Source organism: Lytechinus variegatus, chromosome 14 (genome assembly GCF_018143015.1).
Source record: "Lytechinus variegatus isolate NC3 chromosome 14, Lvar_3.0, whole genome shotgun sequence".
Classification (NCBI taxonomy): domain Eukaryota; kingdom Metazoa; phylum Echinodermata; class Echinoidea; order Temnopleuroida; family Toxopneustidae; genus Lytechinus; species Lytechinus variegatus.
This window is the reverse complement of record NC_054753.1, coordinates 15,228,398-15,247,795: the sequence shown is the minus strand read 5'-3', so window position 1 is coordinate 15,247,795 and position 19,398 is coordinate 15,228,398. Positions and strand designations below refer to the sequence as shown.

Genomic DNA, 19,398 nt, shown 5'->3' with positions numbered 1-19,398 from the left:
AGTGATCGCAATATTCAAATGCTCATAACTTTCTCATTATTTGTCCGATTTTTCTCAAACTTTTGTTGATCTGTTTCTTTGATTTTTCTGTTTTCACACAAGCTTTCTTGTTCCAAAGGTTTCTTTTTCCTTTAAAGGTGAATATTAACAGCTTTGGGTCTTTATTGTATTTTTAGAGCAATTTCGTGCAAATTTATGTTTGTCAAATATATGAACCATGGATTATTATCTATGCACCATGGAGACCTTGTGTTCATTTAGTACCATTCGTGCTCTTCGATAATGTACAGGCTCGGTAAGATTTCACTCTTGTTATCATCTGTGAATATGATAATAGATGGAAGTTTTGGAAACGGCAGAAATAATGATTCTGAGCTCTCAAATCTTTGTCATGATAATGAAGAAATTGTCCACTACCAATGATGTACATTCAAAATATAACAAATAACAGCTGAAATTGTCCTTTAGAAGAATTTATTCACATTTTTTTGTTCATTTTTTTTCATTGCTTTACAGCAAATACCAGTTCTTAGGTTAGTTACAAACAGCAATTCACCATAACTTTTAGATGTTTTATTCAAATTCACAACGAAGGGGCCATGTCATAAAGCTGTTCGTAAATTAAGAGCAACTTTAAGAACGACTGGTGTTCCTTTCTTGTGGTAAATGGTATACACCAAAATGCTTATTGGTGATTGTTTAGCACTTATTGAAGGTCAAAGTCCACCTCAGAAAAATATTGATTTGAATCAATAGAGAAAAATCAGACAAGCACAATGCTGAAAATTTCATCAAAATCGGATGTAAAATAAGAAAGTTATGACATTTCAAAGTTTCGCTTATTTAAAAAAAAATAGTTATATGAACGAGCCAGTTAAATCCAAATGAGAGAGGCGATGATTTCACTCACTCACTATTTTTCTTTTTTATTGTTTGAATTATACAAAATTTCAATTTTTACGAATTTGACAATCAGGACCTCCTTGCCTGAACACAAAATGTTAAAATAATGGAATTCCACATGTTCAGGGAGGAATGAAACTTCATTTCACATGACAATGACGAGAAAATCAAAATATTTCATAATCTAAACAATAAAAAACAAAAGAAATATTGAGTGAGTGACACCATCCACTCTCTCATTTGGATGTAACTGGCTCGTTCATTAAACTATTTTGTTAAAAATCAGCGAAACTTTGAAATGTCATAACTTTCTTATTTTACATCCAATTTTGATGAAATTTTCAGTATTATGCTTGTTGAATTTTTCTCTTTTTATTCAAATTAAGTTTTTGTTGGGGTGGACTTGTCCTTGAAAGGAAGGTTCATAAAGTCACTTTTAACTTTAATAGGAACAGCTTTTATGAAACATCCCCAGAACTTGTCTTTAATCTGTAATCTTAAAGCAATTTCTTACTCTGTTTTCCCCCTCAGGATGGCCTTGGTTATTACGTCTTTCTAATCTTTGCTGGCTTGCTGGCAGTCTTCTTCTTCTTCACCTGGAAGTTTGTCCCTGAGACAAAAAATAAGAGTTTTGAGGAAATCAGCGCGCTCTTCAAGTCAAGCAAGCGAGACTATGAGTCGAACGGCACGAAGACTGTTTATGAACAGGACGTAAGTGATCAGATCTAGCATTGCATGGCATGTACAGTTTTGCATAAACTAATATGTTTGATGATTTGAAGGAGCTCTGTTTGACTTTTTTTTTTATGGACTAACCGGTTTGAACTAGCACTGCATGGCTTTGGGGGTATTGCATGAACTAATTCATTTGGTTTGGTATGGATTGCACTTGCATGAATTAAATGAAGCTTGATTAAACCTGCACTGTGAATACAAAGTGGACATTACGCTCATACATAGACCCTAAAGGAGTTATCATCCTTTGTTCTTAGAATCCTCTTAATGCGTATATTGTCATGTTTCCCCACCGTGAAAAATGACTCGTACTTTATTTTTATGACATCGATTGCACATTCTATAGAATATGTCTGTATTGAAATTGTTGATTATTGATTATCATTGGGATCAAAATGCGCTTGATATGTTTCTTTGATATTCCTCCAGACAAATCACTTCCAACCTTCTTTGATATATTAGAGCAAAATTATTCAAGACTGTGGAGAAATATCCCTTTTTTCCTGTTTTTTTGCAATTTTGATATGCTTTGTATTTTGTATTGTTCCTGCCTACATCATCTGTATCATTTTGGAAAACAAGAGTCTTTAAAATGTTGTTGTGTATGAGCATAGTGTCCACCTTGATCCACCTTATGATGGCTGATGGCAGTGACTGTCTCACCCTCTGCCTTCAGGAACACTGCCCCCATCAAGCCCCCATCGCACTTATTCTGAATCAAGCAGGAATTGGCCGGATCGAAAGAACTTTTGTTCGACCACCAGTTGGTCATTTAAATCAACTTCGAACACCGTTCGAACATGCCCCTCAAATGTTTTGAACATGACCAAAACCCTCGGGATGGCCAAAAGAAATGACAAAACTATTTCGAATGCACTCAGAATGCAGTCAGAATAGTTAGAATGCACCTAGAATGTCTAAGAATATAGCACGAATTATCAATCTGACTCCATTGCGGTTTATTTTGACTGGTGTATGATGATTCATCTGGTCAGTTTTCAACTCCAGTTTGGTGAATTCATAAGTTCCTCCCCCAAATTACTAGATTTTTTGAATATTTTATTGTTCCAGCTTCTGCTTCATTCCTTCTGATTCTGAATAAGTGTGATGGGGGTTTTAAGTGTATACTCCACTTGGTATTACCTCTATATAACATTGATCTTATTTTTTTTAATATAAAAATCCCACCCCCCTCAAAAATATAATCCTAAATTCCCCACTGCAAATGGATTAGTTGGGGAGAGTATAGTAGTTAGTAGTATATAAGAGGATATCTTTTTATTTTACTTTTTAATCCAATTGGAAACCCAGCTCGCATACGGGTATATGCTGGCTGGAATCAATTGAAAACGTGTTATAGCAAATCATTCAGTCTCCAATGTCTTTAGCAAAAAACAATCATAGTACAGATTATTGAATTGATTTAGGAACAGTGCATATACTATTCAATCTATTCCTTTCATTAAAAATTAAATGGGTAGTAGATAGTATTTGATGAAAAGTATTATTTTGTGTATAGTTCTTTATTCTCATGTACATGTGTCCTTCAAGAAATATGCATCTAATCTTTTTCAGTACTTACTAATTCATTCAGTATTGAGTTGCATTTTATATTTTTATACAATTTCTGTAAAAATCTTACTAATAAATTTTCTGATATTAATCAATATTAAACTAATTCATTTAGTATTGAGTTGCATTTTATATTTTTATACAATATCTGTAAAAATTTTACTAATAATGTTTCTGATATAAACATTGAGTTGCATTTTATATTTTATACAATTTCTGTAAAAATTTTACTAATAATGTTTCTGATATTAATCAATACTAAACATTTCTGATACATGATATGCATATCTTTAAGGAGATAATCTTATAATTATAGGTAGTTAAGACTTAATGTACATAGTATTCTGAGCTTTATTAACTAAAAGGTTAATCTTGAGCTTTTATTGTAAAATCTCTGATTTTAGGAGTTCTAAGCAAGTGTAGGGGTTATAAATAGGTGTACAGATAGTCTTCTATTTTAAATACAATCTTTTATTAGAAAGGGCTAAGGCTAACTTTATGGTTAGGGATATTCCTTAAATAAAGAAGAAAATATACAGCTGGATTAGGACATGTGAATGGAGTTTCATTCACCTTTGATTGGTCAGGGTGATATTCCTTCATTGAATTAATTAGAACAAATGGAAGATCACTCATTTCCTCTGTTAAATCTCTTGTTTTCAACTCTTGTTTTCATTCTTCTTCATTTAAAAAACAGAACAACTGGAAGGGTTGAGATAATGTTTTGTTATTATGATTTGAGCCCTATTTTAATTGTTATATTTTTTCAAATTGAGATTTCTCTTAAAGTCAGTATTTAGATAATATTTTGTTAAAGTATGCTTTGAACCCTATTTTAATTGGTATAATATTTTCAAATTTAGATTTCTCTTAAAGTCAGTATTATACTTTTATCTGTATCTTATTTACTGTATAGCATGAAAAGTACAAAATTTTCACTATATGAAGAATTTTATGTACATGTATGACAAAATAATGTGCAATTATCAAAGATGATAAGGTCTTCCATATTATGCAATTTTTACAGACAAATATATGTAGTTCCTAGACTTTCTCCATAATTCTTTATCTTGTAGTATTGTATATCTCAATAGACTTGGTGTCAATCTACCCCCTCTTGAATCTTAATTTCTGTTTAAATTACATGTAATTTGTGCAATAATTTTTTAACCATTTTCATCATTAGAAAACACTGTATGATTAAAAACCTGTTCTTTCACAAAATGAATTATGTTTATATAATGCTAATTGTCTATATATTGGGTGGTATTAAGTATGTAAGCTGGTACCATTGTGAATGCAGATTGTATCCATTGATTATGATTATGATATATGATAAGAGTATGTCCAATAATGAATGCATGCTTTCGTCACAAGGTACATTAATGAGCTGCTTGCTTATCATTAATCTACTTAAAAAGTGGGGACATCGTTAAAAAAGAATAATAATAATAATAGCCAATTTTTATAAAGCGCTTTTCCCAGAATGGCCCAAAGCACATTACAGCATATTATTACCCCGGTCATTGGATTCATTTCAATCAAGCACGAAAAGTGCACAATTTCCACTCCCTGGGGAGCATTCCTTGCATTCATCGCAGCCACATTATGGCGCTGGCAAAATCAAACATACAATATCTTTCGCATCCTACCGCGTACCCATTTAGCACCTGGGTCGAGAGTGGCAAAGTGTGGATTAACGCCTTGCTAAAGGACGCTAGACCGCGGTGGGATTCGAACACACGACCCTCTGTTTACAAGGCGAGAGTCAGAACCACTACACCACGGCTCTTCCACTATAATATAATAAGAATACTGGTATGTCCAAAAATGAATGCGTTCTTTTGTCACAAGGTGCAGCATTAATGAGCTGCTTGTTTATCATTAATCTACTTAAAAAGTGGGGACATCGTTAAAAAAGTGAAGTTGTAAGATCCTTAGTTACCTTTTTTTTAAAGAATATTTTGACAAGGGTGTAAGGTCATTGTTGGATTCTATTTCTGTGCTGAATTGAGCATGGATTTTTAGATGATATCTTCATGAATTAACTTTGGTTGAGACTTAGTCCATGGATTCAATTTTTTTTTTCATTTTGGTCACAGTGTTCCTCTGGCCTTGGATTTAAAACCATTTGAAATATTAGGGTGTATCAACACTTCTTCTAGAATAAACATTTTTATTCTGGTTCATAAAATATTTGTGTGATCTAGGTAAAATATCTAAGAATGGTAAAAAGAAAATGGTGAGATATTCATGCAAAAAACTGACATTTAATCAATGATTTATGTACCAATATAACTGACCGTCATATTTCCTTTATATCCTCATAGATTGAAAAAAAAAATTACATCAACATATAAAATTGTCCCTCTACATTGATTTTGGCATTTGTTGATTCATGGTAAAATACCCAATGCAATTTATTTGCTATTATATGATGGAATAAAATATTTGGGCCTGTATTCTGAAGTCTGGTTTAATTTAAACTCTGGTTTTAAGTTGTGGTTTAACTATAGAAAGCCAGTTGTTACATAACTCTATGACAGTAGAGGTTTAATGTATCGGCTCATTTGACTCCCAAAATATTATTAACTGCCTACATGTAGGAAGGATACATGCAAGTATGACAGTTGTCTTCACCATTAAATAATTAGTAAATAGCACAGTACACATGATAAGCATTCACTGTTAACAAAATTTGGAAACATTTGGCTTCCCATAATTTTTGCACAGAGTCAGACCATGGTCTAAGTTAAACCCGACTTCAGAACACGGGCCTTGGCGTTTAAGAAGCCCTTGCTTTTGTTCAAAATGTAGATTGTTGAATGAAGTAAATTTTCATTAAGAAAGATGGAAAATGACCAACACCAAACTTTAAAATTTCCCCCTTCTTGTTAAAATTCATTCTTGATAGATATATTCTAGTGCAGTTCATTGGCAGCTTTGTCATGGAATGTTTAGAATCCACTGCTTTTATTGCAACTGCAGATAAATTTAGATGAAGCATGTGTTCATGTGACTTTTATTAAGCATGAGTTAATTACATTGCTTTTTGTTCAATCAATCTAAATATTCTTTCTTGCTAACACCTGCTTTTATGTTTAGCATTGCTTGTTGATGTGGACCATAATCATTTCCTATGATTTAATTTCTCCTTGCGAGTTAACACTTTCTTTCATTGTTTTGTTTTCTTTGTTTTCTTATTCATTAGTATTCTTATTTCCTCACTTGTCCAATCTTGTGCTGTTGCTTTTATCCGTTTAACTTGTCTCGTTAGCACGTTTGTTTGTGTGTAACAATTTTGTGGATGTAAACCCTGCTTATTTAGTATTTAATTTCTAACTGCTTGACACCTATCATTTATCTGTGCCCTAACCTAACCAGTTTGTAATCATGAATGTCATTGTTGCCAGGGGCGAATCCAGGATTTATCAAAGTGAGGGGAGGGAGCACCTTTTAAAAAAAGAGGTTGACAGTGGAAGGAAAAAAAAATCACCACCCAATGATATTTACTTTTAAAACAAGTAAAACAAACTATTCTTTTTCCTGTCCTTTACTTTTGGTGTTAAGGCCTAGGTTATAAGATTATCAAAGAATTGACAATCTGAGGCCTGTCAAAGATAGACAATCTTTTAATTTGTGTTTGTAAAATATTTGTTCCCATTTTCGTAGGCCAGTCTGTTTGCCAATTTGCCCTTCATTGGTGATGCTATGTCCACTGTGTCCTTTTATGCCCTTTGCCTTATATGGCATACTGTTTAAAAGAAAAAAACACCCTTGGTGGTGTATTTTTCACGTGCTAAGGTCGTGCAGGGATATTGAAGTCAGGCGTCAGTATTGGAGGATCAAGGGCTAGTGGACTGGTCTCCTTTGCCACTTCGATGTTTATAAATATTACTGCCTTGCAAAGCTATCTTTAAAGCATATCTCTGTGTTTGTGGATGCCTTTCATTGTATTTATCGTGTTCCATTTCTTTCTCTGTTTGCCATCTTTTTTTTCAGGATCTCCTTGCACAGAACAAACTCTGACATCTGCCAACTTTTCATCTACAGTATTATATACCCGCATGTTTGCTCATCATGGTGTATATCTTTGACCATTATCAATCAATCCATCCAGCCGCAGATGTACCTCTATTCCTTGTCATTTTTATGTGACCATCTCCGTGGATGGTCAAACAAATTTTCTCCCCTTTAATGTTGGTTTGTCATGTATATACATACATTCACCTTTTATTCCCGAACATGCAGAGGAACAGAGAAACATACACGTTCATGATGAAAATTGAGGACACGGTTTTCAGAAAACTATTTTCCAAAATAACCAAAGACTTTTGTGGCATTAGGAGTCTTGTCCGAGGATCATTATAATATTTTACAACACAACCATGGACATACATGTACATGTATCTTTAAGAATTAAGGATTTTATAAAGGAAAATGAAAATCAATGAAAAAGATGAAAATGTACCTGTATATGCAAGAGAATCTAATTTGGGTCCATATGCAATGGGTCGGCGTGCCAGGGACATCCTTAGTTTATTGTACTTGGATGTCCTCGGTTCAAATGTGACAGTTTGGATGTGTGTCCTCATTTGCCAGAATGGGTACATGTACACATATTAAAATGAGTCTTGCAATAGATGAACTGCAAAACTGTGCTTTATAATATACTGAAACTGAAGTGATGCAGACAGAAAGTTATAGAATTTGTTTTGACCATGCAAGTGTTTCACCAGATCTTATGGATTGACGTCATTGCTCCGCCATCTTAAAGGCAAAAGCCATTGCCTTGCATACATTGGTGATCTACAGCGGGTGCATCTCTGTCAACTCTGTTTACGCGTATTCCTTTATCCTTTCTGGGAGGGTGCTATGAGATGTGACGTCATTTGCATAAGGTATATGAAGAGAGGCGAAATAATACACCATTTTCATGAAACTAGATTTGTGTGATGTAGAATGGTAATTTTGAGAATTTTTTTTTGAAGTGATTTACCAGAAATGATAAGCTGGAATATTCTCATGAGATGTAAGATAATTAATTTTAATACTAGCCCTATGTCTAACAACTCAATTTTTGTATTGCGTATCGAGTACACTGCCATCTTGTCAATGTTGTTGGCCTATCCACTCATGTTTCATTTCATTATTAAAATAATTGTACTGAATAAGTGCACTGGAATAGTTCATCATTTTACTACTGAATGATGATAGAATTCACTCTATTTTTACAATTAATCATTAATACAGATGGTATTGCATAATGTACAATACATGATATTGCAATGCCCCCCCCCAAAAAAAAAAAAAATACATAAAACAATAAACCAACATCTATACAATACTTATTCACAAACAGACAAGAGAAAGAGTATTATGTAAATGTGGGGGATGATTTAAAAAGTTAAAAATTTACAACATAAATCACATTAAACAATACACAAACTGCTGATGAAACATATCCATTTGATTATGGATGGAGTGTACAAGCCAATTTGATTTGGGTTTTATACACCGATCACATGAATTGAGGTTCTTTACTTCAGAAATATGTTGAGGAAGGAATGTAATGAATTATTGCATGCAATGTTTGCATGTTTTCAATGCAAATATGGATGTACATGTATTTATAATTCAAAATGTTCAGGTTGTTGCTTTCCACGCTTAGAGCATGGGAAAGGAAACATCTTTTGGGACCTGTTGCACAAAAGCTACTATTGATAGTACTTTCACATCGATAGATAAGAATGCATTACAATCAATCACAATAAAGGTTGCCATACATGGTAAAGTAAGCATAACTTTAAAAAGTTTCATGTAATTTGGTCAAGGTCTTAAGTTTGAATGAAAATCACTAGCGCACTGTGTATGTGGCCGTGTGTATATGGATATAGATTTGTCTATGTATTTTTTTATTTTCTTGTGTACTTGCTCTGTGTACTTTTGTGTAGTATTACACATGGGCGATGTTTCATATAAATGTTTTTTTCAAGTGACACGTTTCGTAACAAATCACTGGAATTAGCCCAATGAATTAGATTTTGAAATTGATTTTAAGAGCATTTTTAGATATTAAATTTGCTGAAATTGGTGAATATTCTTCCTTTAAAGTTGACATTACTTTGTTTTACTCTTTGAAAAATTGTTTACATTCCCTAAAAGAAATAGTACAAAGTAAAAACAAGCTTGTGCGAAATAATCCAGAGTTCTTTTGAAAATTCTTGACATCATTAAATATGAAAAATGAAGTCACATGATATGAGTCATGACATCACAACAGAATGATTATTATGTCACAAGTTTGTTCTCCAAATTTTTGACCCTCATTTTTTTTTCACTTGAAGCCTGTAATGTGTGTGTGTGGATTTTTTTTAATAGCTACTCCATCAAATCTGAATAATGCTGAGCTCTATTGCAGTATATCAGAAAAAAATCTTTGTGAAACACCCTTGGTATATGGACAGTCTGAAATAATATTTGTTAAACACCCCTCCCTCTTTTCTGGACAACCTGAACAAATTTGTGGAACGTCCCTCCCCAATGTATCTAATGATGGTTCACCCCAAGTTATACATTAAAAATTTAAAATGTTATTTTTATTATCAATAATGTAATCCTTTCTTTCCCCTGTGATTTCTCATTTGCTGGATGTATTAAGATTGATTTAATTATCTTTTTACATACTTGGAGTGTATTCTTTACATATATTCCACAGGCATCTACATCTATGAATTACATGGAGGATACGCCTATGTTGCCTTGATGATGAATGCAACACACATACAACACTACATTAATTCTTGTAATGGTTATTTACATGAAATTCTCCTCTGATCTATAGTTATCCTAAAACTAATTTTAGATAGTTTGTATTGTTAAATCAAACCCTGTATATTATTATTTATCATTTTAAATGCTTGAAACCTGAACTTGTGCAATTATTTTTCTGCGGGATCAGTAAAAGTTGATACTGGTTTCTGGATGAAAGTCCATAATTGCAAAATGTGGGTATCACATATAGTTGAACTAATTTTTGTATGCAAGAGGTAAAGGTATACTGATAAACTTGCGTTTTTATGTTTTTGATAGTGTAGTTGGATTTAGCAACCATTTCAGCTACTAGTATTCTATTTTGTTTAATTGATCATGTAGTTTGCATGTTAAGTACTGAGCAGTGCAGTATGGACCTGTAGTGTAATCTAAGCTACATGGGATTGCTATGAACTGATGCAGAGGTTTGAGGCTCGGGCCCTAGTCACGTCTATTGGATGGTACTATTAAGACATAAATAATCATATTTGATTGGTACGTCTTTAATAACTCAATCACACACCGACACACATTGTGAGTGTTAATTGCAAGTTAGTACTTTTGGTAACAAGTGATATGTATTTGTGTATATTACCAAATCTAGATCCCATAAATTAAACATCCATTGACATTTTGAAGCAATTTCGACCCACATATCTTTAAAAATGTCAAAATCATTGAACCAAGTTTACAAATATTCAATGGATCTTTCAGTCTGCTTATTACCACACTTTTCATAATTTTCTAAGACCTCATTCTCAGTTATTAATATCGGTCTTTGGTTTTAGATGTTTTAATCGGCATTGAATAACAAAAGTTTCATGTTTTAAAGATTAACAGGACCATTCATCTTAATAGCGAGAATGAACAAGATTTATAGCCTGTAAGGCTATAATTCAATATACATGAACAATCTTTATTTTCTTTTATTGGTCTTTGGTTTTAGATGTTTTAATCGGCATTGAATAACAAAAGTTTCATGTTTTAAAGATTCACAGGATTATGTTTTAGCTAGAATGAACAAGATTTACAGCCTGTAAGGCTATGATTCAATATACATGAACAATCTTTATTTTCTTTTATTGGTCTTTGGTTTTAGATGTTTTAATCGACATTGAATAACAAAAATTTCATGTTTTAAAGATCCACAGGACCACGTTTTAGCTAGAATGAACAAGATTTATAGCCTGTAAGGCTATGATTCAATATACATGAACAATCTTTATTTTCTTTATTTAAATACAATGTTTTGCAAATTTGGCAGATCGATGTGAACAACTCTACCAGAAAACTGTGCATTAACTCTGCACTGATATATTTTTAAAAGCAGAATAAAAAGCTATAAACGTTTCATGTTTAATGAAAGTCTGTAATGAAGGTGTATGAAGTAAAACTTCAAATGACTTTTAACTCTTTTTGTGTTTTTTATTGCACATGCAGTATATGTCTCCGTACTTCAATTGTAATAGAAAATTCAATCCAGTTTTGTTTATTATGTGTTGAAGATAATGAATACTTCTGAGGAAGTGAAGTAACAAAAACCTGCAATTAAAACCAGATTGGCAACAGGCTGGGGTTCAAAAATTATGATACCATGACTAATCACATCCTATTGAAATTACTTCAAAAATGGCTTGTCTGCCCATGCCAGTTGTAAACAGGGTCCCGTATTAAAAAGAGTTGCGATAGATTCGAACAATCGTAACTATGGAAATCCATCAGTGTCATAATTTTTTTCTACCGGATATTTGCACAATGTCCTTTGTAAATAGAGAAGCACGGTGAATCTTCAAGAGAACATTGAATGTATGAATATACCTGTACAGCATATCTAATGAAAAATAAATTTTGAACAAGCAGGCATTTGATATGTTGACGTAGCTGGCCTTCCATAGTTGTGGTAGAACCGATCAATCACAAGTCTTTGTTAGACGGGCACCAGAAAGCCCATGTACGTGCACCTAATAACTGAAGTCATGGTTGGAAGGTAACAAACATTTTGTTTACACAGTAAATTTTATCTTTACTGCATTCCTTTTTTATGCACATTTTCTTTCTCTTTTAAATGGTTCCAAGTATCAAAAGTAATGTTATAATCAATACTACAAGAGATTTGCGTCACTCTTGGTTTTTTAATCCATTTAAGTTAGCCCACTGGTTTGGACCATTGTTTAACTTACATAGCCGGGACTAATTTCTCAGATTTCCAATGTTGATCCCATGATAGCGATGATAATTTGCAAGCTTCTGACCCACCATGACGTAATCTCAAAGTCTTGTAACTTGACAAGCGGGGACTCATTTAGCATTAATCCCAAAAGTGTGGACATGTTAGTTGTCTCACACACTCCAAATATATATGAATTTATTTCACTAACTGGGCTCAATATAAAAAAGGACTTCCAGTTCCACACAGGACGTGAGCATATTCTGCCTCTGGAGAATCTTCCAACCTCTTACACACACAGCTTTAGTTTAATTTCCAAACATGATCTATTCACAAGTCACAAGTTTACTATTAAAGGTATTGTTTAACTTTGTGAGCAGCCGATTTAAAAAATTCTCAAACCAAGATGAAACATGTGTACAAGTGCATGTATTAGAACTAATAAACCCTGAAAACAACCATTATTGAGAATGAAAAGCTAAAACTACAAGGCAAACCCAGATTTTGTAAATAGGCGTCTTATAGACACCTAAATAGTACACATAAGTGTATGGGATGAAATTAAGATGGTGTTTCTGGTCACTTTATATTTCAATTTTTGAAGCACTAAATAATCATTTTCGAACGCAATTTTTTCTGGGCTTCATTTTTGGAACATATCACAGACACAGGTGACAAGTGTGACCTAGCTCAGATTTTTTACAAGTCAAACCAATGTTAACCAAAAAAGCATGAAAAGGGATCAATTGGCATGATTTGTAAGATGTAAGAATATGTCCCCAGAAGCAGGTCGTCACACACACACACCCTCACTAATTACCTTGTTCATGTGGATCAGGGTACTTTGTTTTCAATGAACAGTCGTGCACTTCTTGGTAGTCACAATTTATTTATTTTAAGAGCCTGATGTATATTAAAGCAATGTATTCAAGTATTATTTTTTGTTAGTTCTCTATGAACCGGATGTTTGTTACAGTATCAGTTGATGAAGGGTCGGTTTCATAAGGTTGTTCTCATTGACTTTTGATGGATTTATTTTTCTTTTATTGACATCAGTCAAATGTTTAAACCTGTGTTTGAACAAAAAGGAAAACAGATAAACTGTTTGTCATTAAAAACCAAAAAGAAATTGGTGAACCAGTAAAGAGAAATTTCATGTAATAGGGATTTAAATGCATAATTGAATTGAATTGAATTTATTACCAAATATTACTGTCAGGTACAATTACAAGGAATAGTACATCACATATAAACAAAACATTTGGTAATTGGAGCTAACATAATAGCAAGATGCTAATCGAGGTTAGCCCCAAATAATGTCATTATCATAGTTTAAACAATAAATTTATCTAAATCTCAATATTGTACAACAAATTCAATACTAATTCTACTTAATTGGTTGAAACATAAAACTGCTTATTTAACCGGTTAGGTTGTGTCATTGTTTTTATTGAGAATGACAGCATTTGAATTTGTAGAATGCAAATATGAATAAAAAAGAATATATCAATTTTTTGAGGATGTTTCTTCAAAAAAGTTTTGTGGGAGAAATCCTAGTACAAGATAACATCGTTTTTTTATACTGTAACCTGGAAAATATGGTTTTGTTATTAAAGAGAAATTCCAGTAGTTGCAGTAAACAATGATTTCATGTGAAAGTCTGTAAAACCAGGCTTAATTGTCAGTATATCATCGAGGATCTAGATCTGGTACAGTTACATAAACTGAACTTTGTGAAATCTTGAAATCTACGCTGAAAAATATTCACACTGAAGATCACCAACACAGATAGGCAAATGTGGGACAGTGTATTATTATTGCTGGAATAAAGACCCGACGGAAGTGACCGAATCTGCGCTTATTTTGCTTATTTCTCAGCAATTACACAATTTCTTCCAGAATCTTTTTGCACATATTTTTTATTCATACAGACAGACACTTGGGTGGTTATATTAGATTCTGTAAAAAGTCATTTTGAGATCGTTATCAGAACTGGAATTTATCTTTAAATCAATATTTTGTACTTTCCGTTGATCTTTTTGGTAATATAGCATGGACATGGTAAGAGAAGATAGAATTTGATATATTCACATACTAGTGCAATGTATGTACGGGGTATGAATTTTGAAATAAACCCGACACATTCCGTATATTACATTATAAAGACCAGAGGGAGGAATTTTTCCAAATTTTATTTGTGATATGTGTTTCGGTGTTTGTGATGTGTTGTCTCGAAAAAATAAAAGGAAAAAAAAATCAATGGAAAGTAAAGGAAGTTGCAAAATCAATTTTTACTTTTGAAGGCCCTAGACTCTTGGGAACTATTAATAGTAACATCAAAGAATCTCCAAGCCTTAATTCTTTCAAATATAAGTTCAAAAAATTTCTTCAAGATAACCATTGAATTTAAGTCTTCATCACTCAAACTTTTGTATTTTTTAATCAAACATGTTTATCATGTCACGTACACTTTTACATCTCTTTCGTTTCCCTGTTGATCGGCGAGGTCCGTCTGTGAGTGCTGGGGCTGGATTCTCAACTACGGAATCCTGGTTTGGGGCAATACACACAAAAATTTACTAAACAGAATATTACTACTACAAAAAAAAGCTCTTCGTATCATTTCATTTTCACATCCCCGTTCTCACACTGACCCGCTATTCCTCGAATATAATTTGTTTAAAATCCAAGACTTGTATTTATTTCAACTAGGACAGTTTATGTACAACTATAAAAACGACATGATTCCCTCCGTATTCCACGATATGTTTCTTCAAAATAACAGTTATCATACATATCCTACCAGACATGGCGATCACTTTCATCTACCAATGCTAAGAACTATTTTTGCTCAAAGTACTTTCATTTTTACAGCCCCAAAATTTTGGAACTCTCTCCACAATGATATTCAACAGGCCCCCTCCATTAACTCCTTTAAGAGAAAATTAAAAGTATTTTTGTTAGTATCCTACAAACGAAGTTGATTTGTTTGTAGGTCCTGATTGTCTTGTATCCATCTTGTATTTAACACTAAATTTTCCTTTATCACCCGGGTATCAATCCCAAATCTGTGTTTTCATGCTAGCGCTCTCGTTGATCCATGTTCAAATTTTGTTCTCCCCCCCCCCCTCTCTCTCCCTCTCCCTCTATCGGTCAGCCTAATTCTTTTTTCTCTCTCTCTCTCCTCCATCCTCTAATATGTCACTATATTGTTTTCTTTGTTCGCGTGTCTGTGTCTTTGATAATACATGTCCCATATTTTTGTCACCTTATTTCCATTTTTGCTATCATTTCCTTTCTTACTCTAAAATAGTTTTTCCTATTATATTTATCACATTTTACTTTCCCATTTTTATGATATTGTATATTCGTTCAGCCGAATGAATTTCCATATTTACTTAATTTTTATTGCTTTGTCTTGTCTTAATTGCTTTATATAAATTATTTATTCAACTAGCTATAGGGGATCCACGCTCTACAAGCAATGCTTTTTTAGTGGATCCCCTCATTTCCATATACGCTCATACAAGCGTTTGTTATATAATTATGCTAAGTTAAAAATTATTTTGTATTCGTACTTTGATTTGTATTTGCATTCGATTTATATTTGTTTTGGAAATGAAATAAATTTCTTGAATCTTCTTGAATCTTGAAATTCTGGAAACCTTTAATCTCTCTTTTTCTTATTTCCTTTTCTATTTTTATTTCCCATTTTTCCTTTTAATTCAACTGGTTATGCTCAAGTTGTTATTTTATTTTTTATATGCTAAACAACTGCAAGAATATTTATTAGGAGGCTGCACTCTACAAGCTCCGCTTTTTAGCAGCCTCCTCCATTTCCAACCTGATTTGTAATAATCTTGAATATAATTTTCTGTACAGGAATATTTGAAATATGTTTTGTTATTTATATATGTCAGCATGTACAGAAGAAACTGTAATTGTTGAAAATGGAAATAAACGAATGAAATGAAAAAATGAAAAGTTTGAAAAAGAAGGAAGAGTTTGTTAAAACAGCCTCTGTCAATATGTAATTTTTAATCAAGAGCTGAATAACAAATTTGCTGTATTTATATACATTTATGTACATTAACATCAAATTCAATTGGATGTATAATGTTCATTGGAAATTCAAAATTGTATTTGAATTGAAGAACGGAGCAGTATTAATAATTGGTAATATTATAGTATTCCTTTATTTTGAATTTTAGAAGATTCTTAAACCTCGAAATTTATGATAGCAGTTTTCTTTTAGGAAAGCTTGTGATAGAAAATGGCAAAAATTATGTTATGTTATATACATCCATGGGGTAGATGAAGGTTTTTTTTTTTTAGTTGTAGAAATCTTCACCAATTAATGATTTTATACTGTATCACTAAATTTATTCATCATTTTTTTTGTTGACCAAAGAGTTTTTCAGGGGTGACACAGCATTTTGTCAAGGCATTATTTCATTTGGGATGTAGGGTTAGGTTAGGGTTGCAATAGCCAGGGTGTTATGTTAGTTAAGAGTGGGGTATATAGCCAGCGTTGAAGTTGGTCATTCCATTAGTGTGTAGAATTTGATAGCGCAGCAATTGCCATGGAATTGTTTTATTAAGCCCGTTCTCTACAGCATTGTTCTCATCATTAGAAGACGTTTGATTGCAACTCTTTCTGCAACAGGCCCCAGTACATATATTCTTTGAGAATTTGTTATTGATTTCAGAGACAGTGAGACAAAGCATTGCTGGTATGCAAGTGTGAAAAGGACATGGAATATCCTTTGTTAACTTAAAAAAACCCCTTTTTATTTCATTAGGGATGATTCCTACCTTGAAACTAACCCTATCAAATAGGGACAGTCCAGCCCCAAGTCTTGCATGCATAGCAGAGTGAGGGTATAGGCGCCACTTTTCCGACAGCGTCAACATCAAATCTTAACCTAAGGTTAAGTTTTTGAAATGTCATCTTAACTTAGAAAGTATATGGATCTAGTTCATGAAACTTAGATATTATCAAGTATTACTGAACATCCTGCCTGAGTTTGACCAAAGTCAGAGGTCGTTTAGGGTCAATGAACTTTGGCCATGTGGGGGGTATTGGTCGAATTACCATTGTAACCTTAAAAGTTTACGGATCTAGCACATAAAACTTGGACATAAAAGTTAGCAACTATCACTGAACATCCCATGCAAGTTTCAGAACACATGACCAAGGTCAGAGGTCATTTAAGGTCAATGAACTTTTGCCATTATGTGTGTGATCGTTGAATTGCCATGGTAACTTTGAAAGTTTATATAGTTCATGAAGTGTGGACATAGGGGTAATCAAATATCACTGATCATCTTAAACATGTCTGAGATCACATAATAAAGGTAAAATGTCATCTATGCCTATGGTCAATGAAGTCAATGAACGTAGTGTTTTTTTGTGAATAATTTGATAGATTTTTTGAAAGTCAGCACTGCAGGTATATTAAATCGCGTAATGCAAGTGAGACTGCCACAGGCACTCCACTTGCTTGGAGGAAGAGAGCACCTCGTCGATCACTGTTCCCCTATTTTTCATGAGAAATCTGTACATATTTACAGGTAATGTATAGCATTCATGAGGCGCCAATTGTCTAGTTGCCTTTTCAATGGCGCACTGTATATTACCCCGCCGTAGCCCCAGCTGCTAAAGGTGCTTGGTGCATTCAAGGAATTAATCTTGCCGGGTTCCCAATTCATCTCACCTGGTTTGAGTGCAGCGTAATGTGGGTGAATTTCTTTTTGAAGGAAATTACGCCATGGTTGTTTAAGAGTCATAACCACTAGATCATGACATCCCCACATATGGGTGATATCATCAGAATATCTAAAATCTGTCCCTATTTTCCTCCCATATGTTCCACTTTCTTGAGTCTCGGCGTTTGCAGGTATGATTAGTAGAATGTTCTCATTTTCAGTGAATGCGAAGTTTGATAATGCTTTATATTTATTGGTGTAATGATTTTTTTATCTTACCAAATGAAATATGCAGCTGAACTAGAGACGATGCTCGCTTCAAAATGAATTAAGGAATCATGAAATCGCTGAAAAATAATGTACTCTCTTGCATTTACTGTACAATGTTTAAACAATATGTACATAAAAAAGTGCATTTCATTCATACCTCTATTTACATTTGTCTTTTCTGAAGGTGGTGGCTTCAACATTGAATTGTTAACTAAGATTAAGTTTTTGAAATGTCTTCATAATGATGAAAATATAAGGAACTATTGTTATACATACAGGTTGTAAAGTGTCACTGATAATGTTGTACTCTCTTGCATTTACTGTACAATGTTTAAACAATATGTACATTAAAACTTGCATTTCATTCATACCTCTGTTTACATATGTCTTTTCTGAAGATGTTGGCTTCAACTTAGACTAAGATTAAGTTTTTGAAAGTATATAAGGAAGCATTGTTATACATACTGGTGATAAATGTCACTGATGGTCTGAGTGAGTTTTATGTCATATCACGGTCAAAGGTCACTTTGGGCTAATGATCTTTGACCATGTTGTGGTATCAAGATAACAAAACAAGGTTTTGAATTTTCAAGGTGTTTTTGAAAGTATAAGTTCTATATGGTTATCAGCTATGGACAGATAGATGAATGTCATTTCAGGTCACTAGGCCAAAGGTCATTTAAAGTGATTGATCTTTTATCAAATAAATTAAATTATTCCCTCTAATTTTAAGAAAATATTCATTAGAATTTGTTTTTATCACATGACACTTTTCAAAGGGCCTATCAGGAACCAGCTGTAAGCAAGTAAAAATTTGAGGTAATTGGACAAAGGTCAACTGTCATTTTAGGTCAAAACCTTGGATGAAAATTGATATTTTGTCATAATTTCATGAGTAAATGATTATATCCACATAATATTTTCCCTATTCCTCTAAATTAGCTTGCATATGAGTATAATATCCGTATGTTGCTTGTGTATATTTTCTCATGAATCATATTTCAATATTTTTTGAGGGGCCCAATTTTATGAGGCACATTATAACTTAAATTAGGGAAGGGGGGGGGGGAAGGACACCCAAAATGTTTCAAAAACAGACATGACGCCAGTCAATAGCACATCCACAACATCTATCCCTCATGGCCTTGGGTGTTGACATTGTATATTCAAAAGGTACATAGAAAAGAGAACAAGTTTAATAAAATTCAATATCAGAAAGTCAACACTGC

At 33.0% G+C, this 19,398-nt stretch overlaps 1 protein-coding gene across 1 annotated transcript in view; it reads left to right on the top strand.

Moving 5' to 3' along the window:
* Positions 1 to 10,492, top strand: part of LOC121427222 (solute carrier family 2, facilitated glucose transporter member 1-like) — a 56,658-nt gene extending 46,166 nt beyond the window's left edge. Inside the window, exons 11-12 of the mRNA XM_041623519.1 lie at positions 1,435 to 1,614; positions 7,213 to 10,492. Coding sequence (XP_041479453.1) covers positions 1,435 to 1,614; positions 7,213 to 7,239 — 207 coding nt within the window. The 3' untranslated portion in view covers positions 7,240 to 10,492. The remainder of the gene's footprint in view (positions 1 to 1,434; positions 1,615 to 7,212) is intronic.
* The last annotated feature ends 8,906 nt before the right edge of the window (positions 10,493 to 19,398 follow it).